The sequence below is a fragment of the Mus caroli genome, unplaced genomic scaffold (assembly GCF_978045245.1).
Source record: "Mus caroli unplaced genomic scaffold, Mus_caroli_1 scaffold_13, whole genome shotgun sequence".
Taxonomy (NCBI): Eukaryota; Metazoa; Chordata; class Mammalia; order Rodentia; family Muridae; genus Mus; species Mus caroli.
Genome location: NW_028227268.1, coordinates 43280161 through 43301194, shown reverse-complemented (window position 1 = coordinate 43301194; position 21034 = coordinate 43280161). Strand labels below are relative to the sequence as shown.

The following is a 21034-nucleotide window of genomic DNA, read 5'->3' as shown; positions in this document are numbered from 1 at the left end:
TAAAAGCTGACATTCACTTTTAATAAGTTGTTAGAAGCTACATTCATGTTTGTATGGTACAAGTAACTTCATGTGGGGTGGCATTTGCTTTTGAGAAAAATTGTTTTTCTTTGGGGACAGAGGATCTCTCTGGTTTAACTTCTGGAGGGTGTCCTAGTTACTGTTCTTTCTCCTCTCTGTGAGAAATCATGTGAGAGAGGGCATCAGATGGTCCCTTAGAGTGTGTTCCAGACAGTTGCAAGCCACCACATGGATGCTGGGGAGGGAGCCTGGGGCCTCTGGAAGAGCAGCTGGAGCTCTTATCTGCTGAGCATCTCTCCAGACTAGCATTCTTCTTCTCAGTGAGTGTGCAACCTCTGCTAATGGAGTGGTGGTGTTCACTTTCAGGGCCGGTCTTCCTGCCACCTTAAACCCCTCTGAAACCCTCCCACATGTTGGAAAGGGTTCTGTAGCTCTCAGTCTTGTCAGCTTGACTGTAAAGATTGACTATCACAGACCCGTTTATTATTTTGAAAATGGGTCTGACTCTCTAACACACCTTGTCTGGAATTAATATTTTCCTGCCTTAGCCTATTCAGTGCTGGGATTATGGGTGTGTACCACCTAACCTAGGTAATAAAAGTATTTTTATTTTATAAAATGTTGTACATAAAGTTCAAGGGTTCTTTACACCCTCTGATCCCCTTTATTCCTCTCATTTTAACTACTGGCCTGAAGTTTATTTGTATTCTGTGTCTCCAGCCAGGTATGGAAGTACATACCTTTTTTTTTGTGGGGGTGGTTCAGGGAACTTTTATTGATGGTATTCAAGAGAGTAGGATGGGGGTCTAGGATGGAAAATGTGAGGGAGATGCTTACTGCTGGAGGTTGAGTTAGGAAAGGGACTCCTCTGCAACCGAGAGCCTCTCTCTTGCTCTTAGTGTCCTTGCTGGGGTGGGTGGTCCAGGGTTTCTTACTCCTTGGAGGCCATGGAGGCCATGAGGTCCAACCACCTTGTTGCTGTAGCTGTGTTCATTGCCATACCAGAAGATGAGCTTTACAAAGTTGTCATTGAGAGCAATGCCAGCCACAGCAACAAAGGTAGAAGAGTGGGAGTTGCTGTTGAAGTCGCAGGAGACAACCTGGTCCTCAGTGTAGCCCAGGATGCCCTTCAGTGGGCTCTCAGATGCCTGCTTCACCACCTTCTTGATGTCATCATACTTGTCAGGTTTCTCCACGCAGCATGTCATATCCATAACGGATACATTGGGAGTAGGAACACAGAAGGCCGTGCCAGTGAGCTTCTCTCTCATTTGGGATGACCTTACCCACAGCCTTGGCAGTATCAGTGGATGCAGGGATGATATTCTGGGCAGCCCCAGAGCCATCACGCCACAGCTTTCCAGGGGGGCCATCTACAGTCTTCTGAGTGGCAGTGATGGCATGAACTGTGGACATGAGCTCTTCCACAATGCCAAAGTTGTCATGGATGACCTTGGCCAGGGGGGCTAAGCAGTTGGTGGTGCAGGATGCATTGCTGACAATCTTGAGTGAGTTGTCATATTTCTCGTGGTTCAGACCCATCACAGACATGGGTGCACCGGCAGAAGGGGTAGAGATAATGACTGTTTTGGCCCTACCCTTCATGTGGCTGTCTCCATGGAGGTGAAGACCCAGTAGACTCTACTACATACTCAGCACCAGCATCACTCCATTTGATGTTAGTGGGATCTCGCTCCTGGAAGATGGTGATGGGCTTCCTGTTGATGACAAGCTTCCCATTCTCAGCCTTGACTGTCCTGTTGACTTTGCCTTGGGTGGAGTCTTACATGTAGTTGAGGTCAATGAAGGGGCCATTGATGGCAACAGTCTCCACTTTAGAAGGCAGCCCTGGTAACTAGGCGTCCAATACGGGTCAAATCTATTCACACCGACCTTCACCAACTTGTCTATGGGACGAGGCTGACACAGCTGTCTCTGGAACAGGGAGGAGTAGAGAGCCAAAAGTGTATACCTTTAATACCAGCATGCGTGGCAGAGGTGGGTGATTTCTTTGAGGTTTTTTTTTTTTTTAAGATTTATTTTTTATTTTATGTATATGAGTACACCATTGCTCTCTTCAGATTCCATTACAGATGGTTGTGAGCCATGTGGTTGCTGGGAATTGAACTCGGGACTTCCGGAAGAGCAACCAGTGCTCTTAACCACAGAGCCATCTCTCCAGCCCCAATTTTTTTGAGTTTAAGGCCAGCCTGGGCTACATAGTAAGACCTGTTTTAAACAAACACACACACAATGAAAAAAAATTTTTTTATATGGAAAATATATGGGGAATATTTTTTAAAATGCTTTAAAACCTTTTTGTATGTTCTTGTTTTTAGGCATAGATACTCACTTGATTTAAATTTAGCTGTTTTAATAATGTCAGTTTATCTATTACATGAATTCAAACAGAATCCAAACTCACTGCGGTCTTCCTGCCTCAGCTCCCAAATGCTGGTATTGTAGAGCATGTGCTTCTATGTTCAGCAAATCAATTTTTGTTTTCAACTACAGAGGATCAGTTACACTTCTACTGTGGAGGATCATAGTATACAAGAGTATATAATGGGGTGGAGAGATGCTCAGTGCTTAAGACCATTTGCTGCTCCTTCAGAGGACCCAGGTTTGAGTGCATCCACATGGGAGCTTACAGCCACCTGTAACCTTTTCTGGCCTCCGAGGACTCCAGGCATGCACCTTGTGCACAGGTTTACGTATAGGTAAAACACCCATACACATAAAAAAAATCTTGTGGGGCTGAAGACATGGCTTAGTGGTTAAGAGTACTAGCTGTTCTTTTAGAAGACCCAGTACCCACATAAAGACTTAATCATGAACTCTAAGTCTAGCTCCAGGGGATCCAGTGCCCTCTTGGTTTCCATGGGCATTGTATGCATGAGATGCACAGACAGAAACTTATACACTTAAGAATAAATAAATTTTTTTTTAAAAAGATTATGTGAAGTGTGTTTATACAGTTCATAGCTAAACAATAATACTGTGGACTCTTGTATTGAGGTTAGGGAAGAACATTGCTGGTGTCTTAAACTTGTTGATAACCTAAATCACACTGGTTTTCTTACCATTTACTGTTATCCTGAATTGTGTTTAGAAAATTTCCCTGCTTTCTAGTGAGTCTCTCCAAACACGTTTGTTTCCTTGTCTTTGACATTGTTTAACGATACAGCAATATTATAGGTGTCGTCTTTCCTATGCATTTGGAGTGTCATTTCTGTTCTTGTGTGGAGTTCATTACTGCTACAGATTATTTCATACTTCACTATTTATAGTATTGATAATAAACAGTTAGTACATACACTCTCCCCTTCTTTTTTTCTGGTAGTGCTGGGGGTCAAAACCTAAGGACTTGCTTGTTCCTTCTAGGCAAGTGTTCCATCTCTGGGCTACACCCTGTGTTGCATGTTTTTGCTGTAACTAATAATGCTGCTTCTGACGATTGGGAATATATGTAGTCTAGTAGTAGACCTGCTCAGCGTTAGCGTATATGAGAAGGTTCAATTTTACCAGAAAATGCCACATTGTCTTTAAGTCTTTGATCCCCAGTGCTGCCCCCTTCAGCATGTCTTCCTGTTGCTCACTGTCCTTGGGGTTGTGTATTTAACATTTGTAGCTACCCGCTTAGTGATACATCACTTCTTCCTAGCAGATAGCAAAAGATTACTTTAACCATATTCCATATTTGAAATTTCATTTTTTTAATTTTTAAGTTGTATTTTATTATTTCACATGAGTATGTTGCTTGTATGTTTGTATGTATGTATGTATATGTATATATATGTATATGCACAATGTATAGCACCCGTCGAGGTCAGAAGAAGGCATTAGATTCCTTGGGACAAAAATTATAGACTTATAATGTGAATTATATAGCTGTCATGTGAATGCTGGGAATTAGTCCTGGTCCTCTTGTAAGAGCAGCAAGTGCTCTTAAACAACTGCTGAGCTAATTATCTGGCTCCCAGTGTTTCTTTCTCTCTCTCTTTTTTTTTAAATTATAAATGTGTGTGTGTGTGTGTGTGTGTGTGTTTACACAGATGCAGGTGCCTGTAGAGGCCAAAAGTGGGAGTTGGGTCCTCTGGGGCTGTAGTCATGGCAGTTTGTTAGCTGCCTGACCTAGGTGCTGCAGAATGAACTCAGGTCCTCTAAAGACTAAGCACATGTTTGTAACCACTGAGGCATCTCTTTAGCCAGGCTTTTTATTATTTTTCAATTTTAGGTGTTTTTGTTTTCTGGTTATGATTTTCCTTTTTATCCAGGATGTTTTATTGTCTTTGAGATGTTTTCCTAGCTATCTTTGTTTGTGTGTTTGTTTCCAGTTTTCAAGACAGGGTTTCTCTATGTAGTCCTGGCTTTCCTGGGAAAAACTCTAGGCCAGGCTGGCCCTAAACCCAGAGATCTGCCTGCCTCTGCCTCTCTAGTATGAGGATTAAAGGTGGCCACCACCAGTGTCTGGCTTTATTTATTAATTTATACTTCAGTGTTGAAGATCAAGCCATTCAAAATGCCAGCATAGCCGGGCGTGGTGGCGCACGCCTTTAATCCCAGCACTCGGGAGGCAGAGGCAGGCGGATTTCTGAGTTCGAGGCCAGCCTGGTCCACAGAGTGAGTGCCAGGACAGCCAGGGCTATACAGAGAAACCCTGTCTCGAAAAACAAAACAAAACAAAACAAAAAAATGCCAGCATAGTTAGGGAGGAACTTGAGAGGCCCCACTGCTGACAAGGGAGCTATTTGTTGGTAGTGGATAGCTACTGTGGGAGGGAAAAACCATCGAAGGTGTGGCCAGTGTTGGTTGCCCATGTTTCAATAGCTCTATAGCTGTGCACATATGGTCTGCATTAAATGGACTTAGTAGTCTATTTTTTAAAAAGGGCTGGCGAGATGGCTCAGAGGTTTTTTTTAAAAAAAGTCATGAAGTTGGGAGGCAGACATGTGGAGATCTGGGGCATTGGAGGGGAGAAATGGGGCTGGACATAATCATATTTCATTGTAAACACATGAAATTCTCAATAAAAAATAAATAAAAATATTTCTATTTTAATTGTATTGTCAGCAAATATGGTTTTCATGTTACTAGTACTTTCAAATTTGACCTTAACTTTTTATAGTTGAATATTTTATTACTTACTACTGTTGCAAAATTTTTCAAAATGTAGTACATGTTAGAAAAGTACTGTATCCTGGGCTGTATTCCTGATCCTCTTTAGCTTTTACATTTTATTTATTTATTTATTTATTTATTGGGTTTTTGGAGACAGGGTTTCTCTGTGTAGCTCTGGCTGTCCTGGAACTCACTCTGTAGACCAGGCTGGCCTTGAACTCAGAAATCCGCTTGTCTCTGCCTCCCAAGTGCTGGGATTAAAGGTGTGTGCCACCACTGCCCGGCTATTTTGTTATTTTTAAAAGAAGATTTATTTTTAATAACTTTATACTTGGTAGCACAATTACAGATAGTTGTGAACTGCCTTGTGGGGGCTAGGGATTGAACCTAGGTCCTTTGGAGGAGTAGCCAGCACTCTAAACTGGTAAGCCATGTCTCCAACTGTACTTTTTACTTTGTAATTTTGAAGCAGATTCTCTCTGAGTTTCTTGGGCTTGCTTTGCACTCTCTTACATAGGCTACCATTTGAGTCATGAGTCTGAGCCTCCCTAGTGGGATTACAGGTTCATGCCAGGTTCAGTTTAAGAAACAATGGACAATTTTAATATCTCAAAGTTCTGCTTTTCTAAAATCCATAAGCGGCTTCATGATAATAGCTTTTGCTCACTGTTTTTCAAAAGATTGCAGATGAACGGCAGTCATCTAAAGATTTGACATGTACTAATTATTCACTTCCAGTGAAATCATTTCCATAGCTATAGGGGGGTGGCTTCAATATCTATCTATGTATCTATCTATCCAATCTAATCTTCAATATCTATCAATCTAATCTAACCTAATCTTCAATATCTATCTATCTATCTATCTATCTATCTATCTATCTATCTATCTATCTATCTATCTATCTAATCTACCCTATCTAATCCATCTAATCTATTTCTAGCTGCTTGCAAAGGGGCTCAGTTCCTGTTCATAGACCTTCTTGAACACATGACAGTTGACGTGGTGGAAGGTGAAGGTTTTGAGAGATCAGAAGCTATGTCTTTTTTTAAGACCCTTGGAAGCTGATACGCCCTCCCTTCTGCTATCTTATATTACCCATAGAGAACAGTTTTCATATAGGGTGCGAGAACTACACAAGGTTATAGATACTACAACATTGGAATAATTATGTGCCATCTTGGAGTCTAGATAGTCATGAAGTTCATTTTATAAAGATTTTATATGTTCTTGAAAATAATGTGTAATCTCTGGTTCTTGGGTATAATTCTTATGTGTTGTTTTGGTCAAGTTCTGCATTCTAATTTTTCCCCCTTACTACATTGTATAACTGAAAGAGATATATGTTAGGCAGTCTTGCACTGAATTTGATGTGATTTATTTTTTTTACTTTTATTGTGTTTGAGAACGTGTGGTATGTGCACACATGCTTATACCTATGCATGTACACACACATAGACCAGAGGAGGGTGTTGAATGTCCTGCTCTGTCACTGCCTTATTCTTTTGACACAGGGTTTCTCACTGAACTTAGAGCTAGACTGGTGGCCAGCAAACCCCAACAGTTCTCCATTCTTTATACCCCTAACATCATTGAGATTGCAGCTACTCGCACAGCCACGCCCAGCTTGTTACCTGAGTACCAGCAGCAGAACTCAGGCTCCCATGCTTGTATAGCAGGTGCTCTTACCTTCTGAGCCATCTCTTTAGGCCAAAGTAGTAGATATGCCAGTTTTATTATGTGTATATAATTAGGTGCTCAGAAGTCAGAATCTCATGCTGTGAAGTCATCTTTTTCAGGTCCTCCATCCTTCCCTCCCTCTCTCCCTCCCTCCCTCTACCTTGCATGTGTTGGACAAGCCATCTGCTATATGTATTCCACTTGTTGAGTTTCATTAGTATCTGCTGGGTCTTCTTCCACTTCTTGTTGAGTTTCTTTAGTATCTGCTGGGTCTTCTTCCATTCACTGACCATGAATCTTTGTGTATGTTTGTGTTTTAAGTTTTTCTTATAAATAGTACAATGGAGATAGTTTGACTTTTTCTTCCAACTGGAATGTTTATTTTATTTACATTAATCATGATTACTGGCATATTTGAACTTATTTCTGTTACTTTATAAGGCTTTTATCTTCCTTTTTTTCCACTCTACCCCCTTCATGAATTTGACTTTTTGTTTTGTTTTATTTTATTTTATGTATATGAGTACACTGTAGTTTGTCTTCAGACACCCTAGAAGAAGGCACTGGACCCCATTACAAATAGTTGTAAGCCACCATGTTGCTGGAAATTGAATTCAAGATCTCTGGAAGAGCAGTCAGTGCTTTTAACCACTGAGCCATTACTCCAGCCCGAATCTGACTTTTCTTTTAGGCTTATTTTTCTTCTGCTTGAAGCATGTTCTTTAGAACTATTTTAAATAAGGGTCTATTGTAGTAATTGCTCTTTTTCTTTTCTTAAAAATATCTTAATTTCCTCCTCATTTCTGAGTCATAATTTCACCAGTATGTAGAAATCTGGGTAGTTGTTTGCCTCTTAAGTATGTTAAAGATACCCTTTTCTTACTTTTCTACTGTTGTTGAGAACTCAGTTGTCATTATAATTGCCATTACTGTATAGGTGGTATTTTTCTTTCTGGCTGCTTTAAAGTCTTTTTCTTTTTCACCTTTTGTATTTTCCCTCTCACCAAAGGTAATTATGTTGAGTAATGAATGCATTAATTGACTTGATTATTGTCATAGTTAACTTTTCTATTGCTGTGATAAAACACAGTGACGAAAGCAATTTATAAAAAGCTGTTCAGGGGTGGGGGTGGCGGGGGTGGCGGGGGTGGCGGGGATATCAGCAGTAGAGTTGGTGGCAGCACACGCCTTTAACCCCTAGCACTTGGGAGACAGAGGCAGGAGGATCTCTATGAGTTCAAGGCTAGCTTGGGTTACAAAGTGAGTTCCAGGACAGTCAGGGCTACCCAGAGAAACCCTGTTTCAAAAAAACCAAAAGAAAAAAGAAAAAAAAAGTTTAGTTTGGCTTACGTTTTCAGAGGGTTAGAATCCATGATGTCAGAGCAAAGGAATAGCTGAGAGATCACATCTTAACCATAACCATGAGGCAGAGAGAGAGAGAGAGAGAGAGAGAGAGAGAGAGAGAGAGAGAGAGGGAGAGAGAGCAAGCAAGCATTGGGAATCTCAAAGAGTCTTTTTGAAATGGGAAAGACCACCCCCAGTGATGCATTTAGACAGTTCTACCAGCTGGGAACCAAGTGTTGAGATATATGAACCATGGGGATGAGTTTCATTCAGACTATCACAACTGTGGCTATGATTTCACAGGATATTCAAATCTTGTTATGTAAGTTAAATATATAAAATTTTATTTGCTAATTATGCCTAAGTGGGAAAACAAATGTAAAAGTCTGCTTTTAAATGAGGGATAATTGGGAGTTCTTGTGCATGCGCTTTTTTGTAGGGCAGGTTGGTAGGGAGCTCACTTCATGGTTGTTGACCCTCCAGATGTGTTTCAGTGAAGATCCACTTTATCTGGACGAATATTGTTGCCTCACTGGTTGCTTAGGTAGTAATGCTTGATTAAAGGATTAAGCTAAGAGCCTGGTAGGTTTATATTATGGAGATTGTCACCTATTAAGGAAGTAAGAGGATTATTGTGGAAAGGTTATTTTATAGTTCAGGTTTCAAAATATAGGCAAAGGAAATGGTCATTGAGTCTTTACCTCTGAATTCAGTGAACTGTCTGTACTTTGTCTGTAGCCTAGCAGGGGCAACCTGTTGCTCCTGGACCACAGTCTCAGGCACATTGCTCCAGGTAATAAAAGGTGGTTGTTAAAGGCAATTGGAAAGGCAGTGTAATGTTACTGGTTTATTTTTTCATTCAACAAACATTTATTAATTGCCTTTATAAAACCTTCTAATCAAAGGATAAAACGACTTTTGAGAAAGATGTCTTTCTTGCTACCATGGAACTTAAAATGCAAGAGTGATATGCGTTAAACAGTTTATCTAATTAAAAGTTGTGGCTAATTATATTTGTTACAAGAATCATAGACATCCTGGGGATGTGGCTTAATTGATATAGAGGACTTGTTTAGCCTGCATGAAGTTATAGACATCTGTAGCACTGTATGAAATTGGGCATGGTGGTACATGCTGGCAACTTTAGTAATTAGGGAGTAGAGGCAGAAGGATCAGAAGTTCAGGGTCATCTTTGATTGCAATAGAGAGTTTGAGTCTGGGGTAGATGAGACACTAGAGAAATAGAAAAAGAATTTTTTTGAGCAAAATAATTATATTTGAGAGGTTTTTTTCTTTCATGGCTTTCTTTTCAGTGAGCATTTATTACTTTCACAATTGGGGAAAAGTGAATTAAACTTCAAAAATATGCTATATTACAAATATCTTTAGCTATAGTAGAATTTTGAGATTCTTTGGACATAATAGAATATAAAGGGTTTAGGTTGCATGAGGAAAAATGAGCACCTTTGAATTATCTCTGTTTAAAGCAAAATATGACCTACTATAAGATCCCAACAGATAGGGATCGATTTAGAAGAAAGCATGACATAAAACAAAGACCTGTGAACAATGAGTAGTTTGTTTCTAGTTTCACTCAGAAATTCTTTGAAAGGTCACAGACTAAAATGTGTGCTTCTGTGTACATTCTAATGAGTTTCTAAAAGGCCTCTCAGACTGTAATGGAAGTTAGGGATGATGTTACATTTCACTTAGTGTACACACAGGAAAAAAGCAAAGGAAAGCTATTTCATGAGGAGGAAGAGCACCCAATATGTCATCTTTAGGTACTAGGAAACAAACATATGAAGGAGGTGTCTTCTTTGCTGGAGGACAGGCTGACTGATGAAAGGCACCGGCTGCTTTCCCAGAGGACCAGTGTGATTCCAGCATCCACATGGCAGGCAGCTCATGACCATCTTTAAACTCCAGTTCTGGGACATCTGACTCCCTCTTTTTTGGCCTCCAAGGGCATTGTATGCACATGGTACATAGACATACACATTATTATTAATTATTAATACATTAAAAAATTTAACTACCCTTGATTGTAGCTTATATTAAGCACATCTCCCAGAAAAGTCTGTGTTATTGGTTACATATTACATAATAGTCCTTTATGTAGTACTCAATGAACTTAAAATTATGAAGTTTGTTTTTATTTTAAAGTCATTTTAAGTATATAATTGGCAATCAAACAAAGCTATTATTCCTTTAGCAAAGTTAAATGAAAAAGGTGAGCTAACTGCAAATTGTTAAGCCAGGAATCCATGATACAGGATATGGCTAAGCTAATAGTATATGAATTACTAAAGTTGGGCAGAGTGGATGGATAACAGCCTGAAATTTAATCTTGAGCTCATAAAACAGGTATTACATAATTACCATTTTAAAAACAATACAGATATAAACCATCTGTAGGCAAAGGTATTTGCATGGAGCCACACTAATTTTGCCAAGAAGTGAATTTCCTTGAATTCACTTTTCCTTGAATGCTTGAGTTTTAGTTTATTCTTTTCCTGCTATTCTGAATAGCCACCCAAGTTTTCATGCACAGAAGCATGAAGTCTTTTTTTTTTTTAAAGATTTATTTTATTTACATGAGTACACTATAGCTGTCTTCAAACACACCAGAAGAGGGAATCAGATCCCATTACAGATGGTTCTGAGCTATCATGTGGTTGCTGGGATTTGAACTCAGGACCTCTTGAAGAGCAACCAGTGCTCTTAACCACTGAGCCATCTCTCCAGCCCAGAAGCGTCTTATAGAACCTATTTATACTCACTTCACCCCTATTTATGCAATCACTATTGAAACTTCAAAAGCTAATTCCCAAATGTCTTTTCAGCAGGAGCCCGCCTCTTACCAGCCTAAACTACAGTTGTATTGTTTGCACAGAAAATGCTGGCTCCATTATTTCCTTCTCTCCCTCTGTAAAGTTCAAAAGCCATTAGGTAAAACAGAGCAAGTAGGCATCTCTGTACATGCTTGGGTAAGAGCCTGATCAGGGTGAAAAGGCATTCCTGTGGAGGAGAGCAGCATAAGACAGACAGAGAGAGTCCACATTTGCCAGGCTAGGCAGAGTCAGACGAGTGACTGGGACAGGAGAGACCACTCTGTAGAGGGTGGCCAGACGGAACATTAGCTCACCCAGGGAGGAGGGGACAATAGGCCACAGGGTGACAAGGCCCCAGTGGGATAAGGATAGAATTTATAAGAAAGATATCCCTAGATAGGTGTCAGTACCTGAGTGGGCCCAGAAGGTGCTGGTGGGCTGTGGCCAGAGCAGGTGTGTACTAGCACTAGCAGGTGCATATGGGGAAGCAGTGTAGCACAAGCAGAGTGTCCAAGCCTGCTACAGTAAAGGAGGAGGGAAACAAGAGAGGTCCAGGGGGACAGTGTGCTGCTGACCGAGCCGCAGAGGTGCTCGCCACCTCAGCTGGGTTTCTGTAACCCAGCTGGTGAAGTTAAAGTTCATAAAATTAAAAACATAAGATGGCTTCCTTCTTTTTTTTTTTTAAGATTTACTTATTGATTATAAGCTGTCTTCAGACACTCCAGAAGAGGGCGCCAGATCTCGTTACAGATGGTTGTGAGCCACCATGTGGTTGCTGGGATTTGAACTCTGGACCTTCGGAAGAGCAGTCGGGTGCTCTTACCCACTGAGCCATCTCTCCAGCCCCAGATGGCTTCCTTCTTTTGGAGTTCTTTTGACTTCCTTTTCCTTACTCCTTTATTTAATCCCATGAATTCTCTACTTTTCGTCCTATGGTCAATTTGGAGTTTAATTTCAGCATTTTCTTCTCAAAATAGGCTGCTTTTGGATTAAGTGATTCTTCAATTGGGTGGTTTAGAACATTGCCTAATAGGATTTGATAGCTGCATCTTATATAACTATTAAATTTAAATAAAATCAAACATTTGATTCCTTATCTGGACTAGCCATCCTGCAGATGTTTACAATAGCAAGGTAGAGCTGGCTAGTGGCCAAGGTACTGATCATTGCGGATACAGAATATCATTGCAGAAAATTCTATTATTTGTTATTTAGAATATGCCATAGTTCTTCGGACTTGTGCATGGTCCTGTTGTGTATGTCTATTCGAACATCCCTGTTTTGTGTGTGTGTGTGTTTTCCTATATAAGCCTTCTGTGTTTTCATTGAGAGTGTATTGCCATTTGGGAAGATTGTTTGTTCGTTCATCAGGCTTTCTGTTTCCTGTTATGTGTATACGTATACTCCCCTAGTGTTGTGTTAAGTGGCTCCTATTTGTACACACATACACATCTGTGAATGTGTGTAAGTTTGCAGCTTTATTCTTCTGGATTCTCTATTGATTGTATGGAAGGGCTGGGGAAATTTAGATTTACAAGGTGTATTGTTGTTGCCTTAGTTAGGGTTTCCGTTGCTGTGATAAGACACCATGACTATAGTAACTCTTTAAAGGCAAACATTTAATTGGAGCTGGCTTACAATTTTAGAGGTTTAGTCCATTATTATCATAGCTGGAAGCATGGCAGCACGCAGACAGGCGTGGTGGTAGAGGAGCTGAGAATTCTGGCATCCTCAGGTAGCTAGGAAGCTCTCCTTTGCAATGGGTAGAACCTGAGCATAGGAGAAGACCTCCAAAGCCCACCCCCACAGTGACACACTTACTCTAACAAGGCCACACCTCCTAACATACCATTCCCTATGGGCCAAGTATACTTAAACCACAGTTTCACTTGTGTGAAAATGGCACAGTTGACATTTTCACATTCTAAAATTATCTTTTTTTGAATTTTCAATTTTTTTCCTCCATAGTCTTCTTTGTTTGTTTGTTTGTTTGTTTTTTGTTTTTTCGAGACAGGGTTTCTCCGTATAGTCCTGGCTGTCCTGGAACTCACTTTGTAGACCAGGCTGGCCTCGAACTCAGAAATCCGCCTGCCTCTGCCTCCCGAGTGCTGGTATTAAAGGCGTGCGCCACCACACCCGGCCCTGTTTGTTTGTTTGTTTTTTTGATGCATGGTTTCTCTGTGTAGCCCTGGCTGTCTTGGAACTCATTGTATAGACCAGACTGGCCTCGAACTCACAGACATCTGCCTGCCCTTGCTTCCTGATTTAAAGGCATGTGCTACTACTGTTCAGCTTCCTCCTCTTTATGGTCAGTTATGTAATTCTATAATAGTTTCTGTGCACTGCCTTCCTTACATCCAAACCTCATCCCCTCTGTATTTGTTACTTCTCTGTTGTCAAGCTAATCCTGTCCTACTGACTACAATGTCTGGCATGTCACTTGTTCCTCCCACCTTTACTTGCACCACCTCTCAAGTGGAGAGAGTCGTAGGTGTGGCCTCACAGAGGAGCCTCCTTGGTTCTCTCTCAGTATCACCAGGGTCTAAGAATAGTGCATCGAGTTCTGATGCTTACGTACAGAATTAGGCTTTTGAGTTGAGATGCATTTTTATGCAGTGAAGTTGAACTCATCCACAGGTTAGTGTAAATGTGAGCCTCCAAAGAATTTGTTTGTTTGTGAGATGAATTTCTAGGTTGTGTTGCTACTGCCTTGGTTGTGTGGTTGGTTATCTTCACTGCGTCAGTTGTAACTCTGCTCCTGACTTTATAGTTTATTGAATTTGAACAATTGGCTCTTGTTTCCTAATGATTAGTGATTTGCAGCCTAGATTTTCTTTGTCTGTATTTCATTCAGTGCACACACTAAAGGATTATGTGTATTTCTTGCGGAATTCTCTTACTTTGTAGCTAGAAGGACATAGCTCTGGTGCCTAGGTCGTCATTCTTCTTGGAAAGCACTGGGTAGAAGATTTGACTTTATAGATACAGGTTTATGGCTTTACAGAAGGAAAACTGAAAATTAAAACTAAAAGACCACTTAGGATTTGCTCTCAATTCTATGTTGCATTGTACATTAGAGTTTGAGATATAAATTTCGTAGGTATGGTTGATAAAGATTTCCTAAAAAGTTGTGATTTTCACTGAAAATACATGTTTAGTCTTACTATTTTTCCCTTTTAGCTTCCAATAAAGACAGGACAGCAGAACACACATACCAAAGTCAGCACTGAGCACAACAAGGAGTGTCTGATCAACATTTCCAAATACAAGTTTTCTCTGGTCATCAGTGGGCTCACCACCATCCTAAAGAATGTTAACAATATGGTGAGTATCTGACTTACCCGATCTCTGCTTTGTGGTGAATTTGCTTCATTTTCGTTGTGATTTGGAAGTTTGGAGAGCATGTTTTAAAGTATGGAAAACATATTCTTAGGTTTTCAGACATAAGTCACTATTTAATGGACAAGCTCAAGTGTAACTTTGAAATTTTGACTTCAGGTTTTTATTCCCTTTGAAGCTTCTCTTATCAATTACTCTGTTATTCGGGAATTAGAATTTTATATCTTTTGTATTGTATGTAAGTTATCATAATATAGATTCCTTCCCTCCTTCCTTCCTAAGCTGGGTAGTACAGACTTTGTTTTTGTTTTTGTTTTTTTTAATTTTTAATATTTTTTATTACGTATTTTCCTCAATTACATTCCAATGCTATCCCAAAATCCCCCATACCCTCCCCCCCACTTCCCTACCCACCCATTCCCATTTTTTTGGCCCTGGCGTTCCCCTGTACTGGGGCATATAAAGTTTGCGTGTCCAATGGGCCTCTCTTTCCAGTGATGGCCGACTAGGCCATCTTTTGATACATATGCAGCTAGAGTCAAGAGCTCCGGGGTACTGGTTAGTTCATTATGTTGTTCCACCTATAGGGTTGCAGATCCCTTTAGCTCCTTGGGTACTTTCTCTAGCTCCTCCATTGGGAGCCCTGTGATCCATCCAATAGCTGACTGTGAGCATCCACTTCTGTGTTTGTTAGGCCCCCAGACTTTGTTAATATGCTTTTTGTTAGCTGCTTCCTTAGATGTATTTATTGATTGTCCCTGTCCAAACTACGTGGTGAATAAGAGTATGACCTTTCACTTCTAAAGTGAGATTACTTTTTCCCACTGTATTAAAGAGTTTTCTCTGCCTTCCCCAAATCTGAAGCAGGCTGGGTAGTGTTAGAGACTCAGTGTTCGAGAGCAGCGTTCTCTGTTTCTTAGCAGTCAGTTGACTTCATCAAGGGAGTCCACTGCTGAGAGCTGCCAGTCCTTCTCCCATCCTTCCCACCTGGCCGCCTCTGTACTCCAACAGCTTCTAACAATCTACTTCATACTTCTCCAGACAGCAGATGGACGCTTCCTTCTCTCAGTTTGTGTTGTTTGTGCTGAGCTGTGAAGCAGCCACTTTTGTAGATTTTGAGGATTAGTTTTCTAGTCATGTCAACTTTGGAGAATTTCCTTTTAAGAAGGCTGTTCAATACCAGAGATATGGGCAGTTCAGTAGATTGTTTCCTTTGCTAAATTTATGCTTTTTTTCTTCTAAAAAGCATAGGACGTTATATACACTGTACAGTGATTTACAGGATGCACTTCCTGTTGTGCTGTAGCTCTTTGCCTGCTGTGGAACGCAGTATTAGTGTTTCTTCTGTCTGAGCATGCGGCTGCGGTCCCAGGCACACTGCCGTAGTTTATATTTGCAATCTTCTTTAGAACTCTTGTGATGTTGGCATTCATGTAGACCTCACTGAAAAGTTACAGGGCCTGTAAGGTGGCTCAGTGCGTAAAGGTAATTGTCATTGGTCCTCGGAGCAAACTGGTTGAAGGTGAGAACCAACCCCTGAAAGTTGTCATTCTCTGACTTCCACGTGGACACTGTGGAGTGCCCACAGCCATACTAGCACACATACTACATGTTCAATAATGATAAAATAGAAAACAGAAAAATTTAAAAGAAAAATTATACAGTGAAAGTCACAGTTTCTTGTTAGTAGGTAGGTGATACAGGGTTCAGTTTGAAAGTAATGAATGCTTAAGATTCACTGTAAGCGATGTAGTAGCATTCTGTTTTAATAAGAATTAAGAAGTTAATTGTTTTGCAAAGGAGGCGATGGCTAAATGCTAATTCAGGACCAGGTACAAGCCTCTTAACTTATGAGTTATTTTAAACTCTCCTTGATTCATTATTTACCCCCACACCCTTCTTCCTTTTCTTCTTCCTTCCCTGTCACTCCCCCACCCCTATAGAGTGCATAACATACTCTGGGCTGGCGCCTCAAACTTACTTCCCTAGTGCTAGCATTCAACTTCTAATCCTCTTGCCACTATTTCCATAGTGTTGGGACTACCAATGTGTTTTCATTATGTCTGGCCAGCTTATAGATATTTAAAAATATAAAGCAGCATGTTTTACTGTTATATAGCTAACAGCAGGCTTTTATAAATACCTCTATTTCTTTGGTTTTTTCGAGACAGGGTTTCCCTGTGTAGACCAGGCTAGCCTTGAACTCAGAAATCTGCTTGCCTCTGCCTCTTGAGTGCTGGGATTAAAGGCATGCGCCACCACTCCTGGCTAATACCTCTATTTCTGTTAACTCGGAAATTTATTTTTAGGGTAAAGGAAGAAATGATAGATTTAAGTATCATTGAATGTAAAAGACAAAGTGGAAGAGTAATACTTTTTCTTGATCTTTAGTCTTTTATATTTCATGTGTGCTAATTTGTAGTGGAGTGCTAATCATATTTTCTGAATATATATTTTAGAGGATATTTGGAGAAGCTGCTGAAAAAAATTTGTATCTCTCTCAGTTGATCATATTGGATACACTGGAAAAATGTCTTGCTGGGGTAAGTAAATTCATTCTAAAGAGGCAGGTTCTGTGAATTCAATCTTGAGAGTGAGGTGGAATACTGAAAGGTCAGTGTGGGACACTGAGGACACACTAAGAGTCTTTGTGGTAGATGAATATGAATTCTGTTAATACAGATGACCTGGTAGCTCAGTCTAGAGAAAATTATTCTCTCAGCTTTTATAAATCCCATAGATATTTAAGTTTACTTAAAATGTTAAGTTTGAGCCCCATTCTGTCTCTTAAGATTTTGTTTTAAGAAAATATTTTTATGAAGGAATCACTATTGGATTTAATTATTTTTCAGATATCTTTAGACCTGTGCCTTTGTATAGTTGGGAGAATGTGGTCAGCACACCAAGGGTAGTCTTACTTCCTGCCTTCATGATATGGTTTCAACTTTATACAGACCCTGAAAATGGGATCTATCCTTTCTTTATTGGAAGCTGTCCTTCTGAGGATAGCCACTACCAGAAGATTTGTGTAAATGTGAGCATTTTCAAAGGCATGTGGAGGAGTCATTGAGTACCACGCAGGTCTTTCCCAGGTTGCCTCTGAGTCGCTGTGTCTACTTATATCAATTAAGACTTTCACTTTTTCAAGATGATTTCTGCTGCATACATTATTTATATTCTTCCCTAATCTTAATTTTTTCCCAAACATGGGTAGGTGTTTATATAAATACATAATGAGTATTTGTTTTAAAATTGTCTACTCCATTTATGCTAGTTAGCTTATTTCTTTTTGTTCAGCACAGAATACAGAATTTTGCTTTTATTCAGAATAGCTTTTCTCTTATGAGTTCTCTACAGTAAATCTAGAGGGAAGACACTTAAAACAATTTTTAAAAAGGTATTTTATGTGGATGAGTGTTTTGGCTGCGTGTGTATGAGTGTGTGTGTGTATGACTGGTGCCTGCAGAGCCAGAAGGGACATCAGATCTCCCGGATCTGGAGTTTCTAGTGGTTGTGAACTACCACTTGAAGGACCATATTCAAGTCCTCTAGATGCTTTTAACCACTGAGCCATCCCTCTGGCCTCGAGAGGGAAGAGATTTTAATGTATTAGGATTGATGATGTGGTTGAGAAGAGAAAGAATGTTTAGAAGTGACGAGGATTATGCAGGGAATTGGAAAACAAAAACCCAAAACAACTCACTCACACAAAACTTTCTCTAGGGAAGTTTGTGGGCCAGAAACAAAAAAAGTATATGATTTATTTATAGTTTTTAAAGTTTAATTTAAAATGATTTTAAATTGTGTGTGTATGTTTACATGTGGGTCTGTGCATGAGTGTAGGTGCCCTCAAAGGGCAGAGGCTTCCGATCCCCCTGGAGCTGGAATTACAGGTGATTGCAAACCATAATCCTATGTGGGTGCTGGGAACTGAACTCAGGTTCAAGTTCATGCAAGAAGAGTACGTGCTCATAACCACTGAGCAGAATCTCCAGCTCCTGTAGTATTTATTTTTATTTATGTGCATATATATTTATTTATGTGCATATATGGAGGTCAGAGGACAACTCTTGGATAGTCAGTTCTCTTCTTCCACTTTGACAAGGATTTTAGGGATTGACTTTAGGTCGTTCGGTTTACACAGTAAGTACTCACTAATGGAACCAGTTTGCCAGCCCAGCATAATACTTCAAACTCTTAAAATTAAAAAAAGTATTTATTTATTTTATTTTATGTGTATGAGTGTTTTATCTGCATTTATGAATGTTTATATGTATGTGCATGCATGCCTGGTACATGAGGAGGTCAAAAGAGGGCATCAGATCCCTTGAAACTGCAGTTACAGATGCTTGTGAGCTACTGTGTGGGTGCTGACAACTGAACATGGGTCCTCTGCAAGAACAAGTGCTCCAAACCACTGAGCTACTTCTCTAGTCCCTGATATTTTGAATTCTCTTTGATCTCTGGCCATAGTCCAGAATTACGGCATTTGTAAGTTTTATACTTAAAATGGTAGGAACTATTTTAGCTTGGTATTCTCTGTTAATCTGTGAAATGGAGAACAAAAACACTATTATATAGTGGGGCGGAATTGGGAGTTTAGACATTGAAACCTTGGCAGCGCTCTTAGTACTTTGTAATTTCTGCTATATCAGACCAACCATGATTGAGTTGGGGAGAATGGTGTAGTGCCTCTTTAAGTTTCCACAACTTTTTCTTCATTAACAATTTTAATTGAGGTGTAATGTTATCTTGGAGAGTGGTTGCTGATATTCTTTGGAGATATCCTAATTATGATGATGGTATATTTCCACAGTATACCTGTATAGTCTACATATCACTTTGACTTGGTCTGCTTTGAAATTGTTTCTTTTTGGTTTCTTTTTTTCTTTTTTCTTCCTCTTCCTTTTTTGCTTGTGGAATTAGAGACTGTATTCAGGGCATTGTGCATATACCACAGCCCTAGAACGATGTCAAGTTAGTGAGTTAGCTGCTGCTTAGGAAATAATCCAATAATCTGTAAGACAATTGGGCCAGTTTTAAAAGTAAATTTCATGGAACGTAAAAATGAGATATGTGGAGTATGGGGTGGGGTGGAAATTGCTCCAGAATAAAGGAACTGAAGGACAGAGTAGTCATGCTCTGATCTCTGAATCACTTTTGGATCCTCACTGAATAAAGCTATGAAGGCATTTTCAGTGTCATGCAGTGTGGATTGGGTATTTCATACATGGAATGGTGTTATTTCTTAGAATGTTAATTGTGTTGAAATTGCATTAGAGAATATCCTCATTAGGATAAGCTGACATACACAAGGGCTGAGATATTATAATGTTTATAATGTACTTGGATGTGATTTAGCTCAGCATTATTTGAGGTGCATAGTACATGTTTTGGTCAGATTATACAGAGGCCATGTGCTCCCTACCTAGGAATTTCTCTGGTTGTTAAATGATACAGTGTACTCACAGTGAATATGAATAAAGTTTGTTGAGAACTCACAGGGAACTGCAAGTTTCTAAAAAGGAAGGGATCAACTGATAAACAAGGGAACCCGTGAGGCAAGATGGAGGGTTGGGCTTCAATGGTAAAGACAGGGTGTCTTCTTTACTGACCAGGTATAGGTCGATGTGGCAAGTTCAAGGAAATGATAGCAGGTGTTGAATTCGAGTGATAGCTGTGTGGCTGTTCCTTCTATTCCAGCTTCTCTGTGTGCTTAACACTTAACCGTGAATGTTTGCAGGTAAAGTTAAAGCTTTATAATTATGTGATTATTTCCATTTTAGCAACCAAAGGACACAATGAGATTAGATGAGACAATGCTGGTCAAACAATTACTACCAGAAATCTGCCATTTTCTTCACACCTGCCGTGAAGGAAACCAACATGCAGCCGAACTTCGGAATTCTGCCTCCGGGGTTTTATTTTCTCTCAGTTGCAACAACTTCAATGCAGTCTTTAGTCGCATTTCTACAAGGTTAGTGCCTAAATCATGTGGGACTATTAAGTAAAATAAATTTTAGAATTCTTGTCTGCATAAGAGTAGTTAACAGAATGACATCTGGGCTTTTGAAGGAATTCTATATATTGATTTTTTTCTTGACATTTTAATGATATAATATTAGAAATTACTTTGGAGATAGTGATGTTTAGACATGAATACTATTATGAATACTGTTACAGACTTGGAGAAGATATCTCCATGGGCATCTCTCTCTCTCTCTCTCTCTCTCTTGCTCGCTCGCTCTCGCTCTCGCTCTCTCTCTCTGTCTGGTGCCCTTCCTTCCTTTCTTCCTTCCATGTGGTGCTAAGGATTGAATTCAGGGTCTTGTGTATGTAGGCAAGCGCTCCACCACAGAGCTACACTCCAGCCATGGGTAGGCACTGTAAACATATTCTTCAGATTAAACTATGCAAGTAGGTAGAATAGTTGAGAAGAATAGCAGGCATTCTAATGACCTAATTCTCATGGCTCCTAAATTTTCTTTAAAATAATCTAAGTAATATAGAAACAAAAGGAAGTAATTGCAAAGTTGGAAAGTGAGCTGTGTTTTAGTGACTATGAAAGTCCCATTTACTGAGGAGTCACAGTTTATGCCATGTCTCACAGTGATAATGAAAGGTTGTTACAGGCAAATAAATTGATACCCCTCAAAAATAAATGTATTGTGCTGGTATAGTGGCTCACAACTTTA

The 21034-nt window shown here is 39.8% G+C and overlaps 1 protein-coding gene and 1 pseudogene across 6 annotated transcripts in view; one reads left to right on the top strand and one right to left on the bottom strand.

Moving 5' to 3' along the window:
* Nucleotides 1-21034, top strand: part of Nf1 (neurofibromin 1) — a 247835-nt gene that overhangs the window by 30065 nt on the left and 196736 nt on the right. For all 6 annotated transcript variants that reach the window (XM_029483491.2, XM_085829768.1, XM_029483494.2 and 3 more), the window contains exons 2-4: nucleotides 14181-14324; nucleotides 16799-16882; nucleotides 20126-20316. In XM_029483491.2, the coding sequence (XP_029339351.1) occupies nucleotides 14181-14324; nucleotides 16799-16882; nucleotides 20126-20316 (419 nt within the window). The remainder of the gene's footprint in view (nucleotides 1-14180; nucleotides 14325-16798; nucleotides 16883-20125; nucleotides 20317-21034) is intronic.
* LOC110306191 (glyceraldehyde-3-phosphate dehydrogenase pseudogene) lies at nucleotides 919-6843 on the bottom strand (annotated as a pseudogene).